Source organism: Sitodiplosis mosellana, unplaced genomic scaffold (assembly GCF_009176505.1).
Source record: "Sitodiplosis mosellana isolate CC-2019 unplaced genomic scaffold, AAFC_SMos_1.0 Smas_scaffold_7084, whole genome shotgun sequence".
NCBI lineage: Eukaryota > Metazoa > Arthropoda > Insecta > Diptera > Cecidomyiidae > Sitodiplosis > Sitodiplosis mosellana.
Window position 1 is genome coordinate 1 of NW_022602200.1, and position 4,652 is coordinate 4,652.

The window sequence follows — 4,652 nt, forward strand, 5'->3', positions numbered from 1 at the left end:
TTCACAAAAGTCGAACACCAAGTAGAAGGTTGAGCGGTATCGATTGTTCGCAGAGGCCTTTGTGCGACAGATTTCAATCAAATTCACCACATTTTCGTGTTTCAAGAGTTGCAAAATTCGAATCTCTCGCAACGCCGTAATTGGAAACTGTAAACAAACCAACAAAAAATCAGAACATCAAAATGACCTGGAAAAAATGAATGACATTGTGAATACTAACGCCTTCTTTTTCATTATCCATAAGAACTTTTTTCATCGCGACAAATTTCTTGTTGGAACGTCGTTCGCGTGCTTTGAACACTTCACCGAATGTGCCCTGACCGATTTTGGCCACTTTCTCGTATTTGCTTGATTCATCACAATAGGGAAAATCGTAATTTTCAATATATTTGTATTTGGTGAGCATTGCTTGGCTGCTTGTCGTTGTGGTACCACCACCAGCACCACCACTGCCGCTGTTCGATGATCGCTGTGATGTTGTTGTTGTTGATGCTGCTGCTGCTACTGCTACTGCTGCTGCTTGCATCGGCGGCACAGCCGACGAACTTAAATGATGATGGGATGATATGTTTTGCATCGATGCTGATGTATCCATCGGATCGTTGCCACCATCACGGCCGCCTCTACTTGCCATTTTCGCACTTTGGTCTATTTCACACACTTTATCCCATTCAAAACATTCGGTCGCGTTCAATCGATTCGGTGCATGGCAAAATGCCTAGGATGTTTCGAAATACGCACTTAAAGACGCATTTGATACCAAACAAAAAACACGAAAAAGGTTTACCAATATCGGTTGAAGCACTTACAAAAGGAAAATATCGTATCTTACGAAATGTTGACAGTGACAGACACAATTGATCCGTATTTTTAGAACTGTTGAACACAATGACTCAAGCTTTAAGCTCCAGCAACAACAAAATGTGGCGAATTCACTGTGTAAACAGGTTTCAATCGGTTTTGCAGTGGGGACGGTCAGCGTTTTTTTTCTGTCTTGAATTTCTTTGGTTAAGATATTTTTGAAATATCACCAGAATCAAAACAAATAAATTTTGAATTGTTTTAAATTTTTTTTTATATTTTAATTGATCGACTTACGCTCTAGTTTATCAATTATTAAGGGGAGAAACTTGAAATTTTAGAATATTTTTTTTTCCTAAAATTAAATATTAAGATTTAATTGGTTGTTCCTTAGTTATTATGAAAAAGATTTAACGAAAATTTAAAGAAAAAGTTCAAAATTTAGGCTCAACACAAAAATGTGAATATTTTGTACAAAATACGTGATTTGAATAGTGTGTATAAATGTTAAACTTAATATTAATTAATATAATAACCAACCGAATAGAGTTCTCTGCTCGAATTTTCGGTGTATTAATAAAATTAAAACGATTTAACGCTCTTATTTTTAATTAATTAGTTTTTTTTTTCAACCTGAGTTTGAGATTCTTAGCTAATTTATACATTTTCATCGGCTTAATAAATATGATCCACATATCCAGTATCCTGTGTGCGTTTTTGCGGTTGATTTGCCACCATTTGTTGTCTCAGCCGATCTGGTTTTTGTCGCGTATGCAAATCAAACATGCTTCGTTGATGTTTCGAGAACACTTTGCTCAGATCAGTTGGCATTGGATCTTGCCAGAAGAAGTCATGGTTTAAGGCAGCATCGGCATCAAAACGTGACTTCGGATCCAATTGCAGTAGTTGATCGATCAAATTCAGTCCGTGAGTGTCTTTTACGTAGGCTCTTAGCCGTTCCATCACTTTTCGCGTCTGATTCAACGGCAATTCTATCTTTGAGTAGAATGGAAGTTTCTGCACTCCTGGCCAAACCTAATAATGAAAAAAACCTTGTATTTTAAATCCGATGAATTTGTTATGATTTTCAAGACATGCAACATTATTTACATTCGGTGTAAAAGAACCACACAGATGGGAAATGAGAAAAATTTGCTGTTGTTCAGTTGTGCCTTGCATAATTGGCATACGTGTCCACATTTCAGCCATTATACATCCAACGCCCCAGATATCAATAGCTGGTCCATAGTTCGTGTCCCCCAAAAGAAGCTCTGTGTTTTATGAAGGAAAATGAACGTGTTGTTTAACATTTTTATTGATCAATGACTTTGGACTTACATTTCAGAGATGACTTTAGCGCACCCGAGTATTTTTGTTGTTTTTTCGTTCTACTTTAGCTTTTTGGCCAGGATTTTTTTTGAATAATATTTTGTGTAACATAACGAAGAAGAGCTTACATTTTCTGCCCCCGGTATTCGCATTGTGTGGTCATATGCACCTAGTAATTACGCGCAATGGCTCAATTTCGCAATATTACGCAATTTCTACTTTTGGGGATTTTTTCTTCATATTTTACTAATATAAATGTGGTTTTTCAAAAACTGTTCTTTGTTATGTTACACAAAATATTGATACAAAGTTTTTTTGACCAAAATGGTAAAGTATAACGAAGAAAAAAACAAAAAAAAACAACACAAATAATCGGGTGCGCTGTAGCGCACTTCGGTGCGCTAAAGTCATCTCTGTTACATTTATTGGGGCTTGATTAAAATTTCACAAAAATGATTGAATTTAGCTTAGTTCGATTCGAAAAAAAATGCGAATTACCTGGTGGTCGATACCATAGTGTAACCACACGATTCGGCGGTGTTTGTACATTATAACAGTTTTTAGGTACGTTGAATGTTCGTGCCAAACCGAAATCGCCCAATTTCAACACACCATTTTTGGTAAGCAGAATGTTGGCGGGCTTTAGATCGCGATGCATCAACTGCGAATTTGGAATTGCAACACATTTGCTTAGCTTATTTGAACAAAACGATCGAGTGCTGCTCATAAACAGCACGAATCTAAAATAATTATTCTATTTTCGATAAGCTTACCTTATTTGCATGCATAAAAAACAAGCCATTCAGTAATTGTTGTAACACTTTCTTGATTTCGCCTAAATTAAATCTAACATTTGTATTGGATAGCAGTCCAGCTAAATCATGCTCGCAAAATTCGAACACTAAATAGCAATTGGACATATATCGAGTCCTAGCCGTTGGTTTTGAGCGGCAAATTTCGATTAAATTCACCACATTTTCATGTTTTAACCGTTGCAATATGCGAATCTCTCGCAACGCAGTTATCGGAAACTGGAAAATGAATAAAACGATCGAAAAACAATTAAATTTGGTTCACAGGCTTGCGTCGAAAATACATAATGCGGATGATTGATTGTACAATAGAAGGAAATGTACAAGGAAGGTGTTTTTTTCTTCAAATTTTAAATGAAGGAAATACTTTTTATTCTAAGACAAATCTTTAGTGAAAAAGTAAAAGTTATCATTTGAAAATTGTGAGAGAATTTCAATTGAGATCGGAAATGTAAATGATTTTCTTTAACAATTGTAAATTTAACATCAATTTTATAGACTGGAATAAAAAAAAAATCATGGTTTTTCTCAATTAGAATGGCAACTACATAATATTTCTCCTGAAAAAAAAAGTGTCAGCAATTGAATTCGATTAAAATCGTCAGAAAAGTAATTAAAACTATCAAAACCCCAAAACAAAAAACAGAATCTCAAAAGTGACAGATGTCAAAATGGTTTGGCCATTGGTCATTGGCGTGCTGCACTCGCGTTAAACACAAATAAACCCAATAAAATATCAATAGTTATTAAGCTGAAATGTAAAAAAAAACAATCCCGACTGAAAGTCCATTGCATCGAGCAACCGATAGATTATGGATTGGCAATTCGTTCGAAAAAAATTTCTTTTCAAAAGACATAATAACATGAAGGTCATGACGTCACAGAGCAAATACCAATGCGATATGTAAAAATACTAACGCCTGGTTGTCCGTTGTCTGACAAAATTCGTTTTAATGCAACGAATTTATTGGTTGACGGAACGCGAGCTTTGAACACCTCGCCATAAGTGCCCTGGCCAATTTTGGCCATTTTCTCGTACTTGTCCACATCATCACAATTGGGGAAACTGCTGTACTGGACGCATTCGTATTTTGAGAGTGTTGATTGGCTGCTTGCCGTTGAGATTCCACTGTCCGTTAGTTGTGAATTGGCCGATGATGTGGAACTGCTTGAAGCCATACACATTCTCGGTAGAACCGTACCACTAAATTGTGATTTTGGGTGGTGCATCGTGTTGGTTGACATTGGGTCGTTGCTTCGACTTTCCATTCTTACTTCTTTTGTTATTCACAAATTTTCACGTTTCTCATGTGATCGTGGTCGCTCGTCTCAATCTTTCTGGTCCATTGCAAAAATGTTGCCGAAATTTAATTAAATACGCACCACAAATAAATACGCATTCAATTACAAACAACGCACAAAAAATGAACCAAACTCGATTGAAAGCACTACCGACGATGATGAAATTCGTTTTGACAATGACAGTATGGAATGTGCGTATTTGGTTTTTTCCACAAATTCGACGAGAGAACAAAGAAAATGGCAAATCCACCAATACTACCATCTGGCAACACATTATTTCGAAAAGTTGCCCAATTGAGTGGTGCCGACGGTCAATATTTTTAGTCGAACCAATTCTAGAATCGATTTCAAATCAACTTAATTGAAAATAAAAGAATTTTTTTCTGAAATATTCAGATTAAAATGTGA

The 4,652-nt window shown here is 35.9% G+C and overlaps 2 protein-coding genes across 2 annotated transcripts; both read right to left on the bottom strand.

Moving 5' to 3' along the window:
- Positions 1 to 16: 16 nt before the first annotated feature.
- LOC129580128 (cyclin-dependent kinase 9-like) lies at positions 17 to 634 on the bottom strand (the record flags this gene model as incomplete). Its single annotated transcript, XM_055470325.1, has 3 exons — positions 525 to 634; positions 221 to 455; positions 17 to 147 (listed from the first exon to the last, which is right to left on the bottom strand). Coding segments are annotated over exons 1-3 (476 nt in total), but the record flags the coding sequence as incomplete, so codon positions are not given.
- A 416-nt stretch (positions 635 to 1,050) lies between these two features.
- LOC129580127 (cyclin-dependent kinase 9-like) lies at positions 1,051 to 4,434 on the bottom strand. The gene is made up of 5 exons (XM_055470324.1): positions 3,861 to 4,434; positions 2,904 to 3,161; positions 2,629 to 2,791; positions 1,912 to 2,072; positions 1,051 to 1,836 (listed from the first exon to the last, which is right to left on the bottom strand). The coding sequence occupies exons 1-5, from the start codon at positions 4,209 to 4,211 to the stop codon at positions 1,477 to 1,479; spliced, it is 1,293 nt and encodes a 430-aa protein (XP_055326299.1). The 5' UTR covers positions 4,212 to 4,434; the 3' UTR covers positions 1,051 to 1,476.
- Positions 4,435 to 4,652: the final 218 nt, after the last annotated feature.

Excerpts from the sequence above, each read along its gene's own strand:
- LOC129580127 (XM_055470324.1), bottom strand. The coding sequence starts at position 4,211 with ATGGAAAGTCGAAGCAACGACCCAATGTCAACCAACACGATGCACCAC. Across the intron at positions 2,792-2,903 it reads TTTTTATGCATGCAAATAAG|TTGATGCATCGCGATCTAAA; the intron begins GTAAGCTTATCG and ends CCAAATTCGCAG. Across the intron at positions 2,073-2,628 it reads ACTATGGTATCGACCACCAG|AGCTTCTTTTGGGGGACACG; the intron begins GTAATTCGCATT and ends CATAAAACACAG.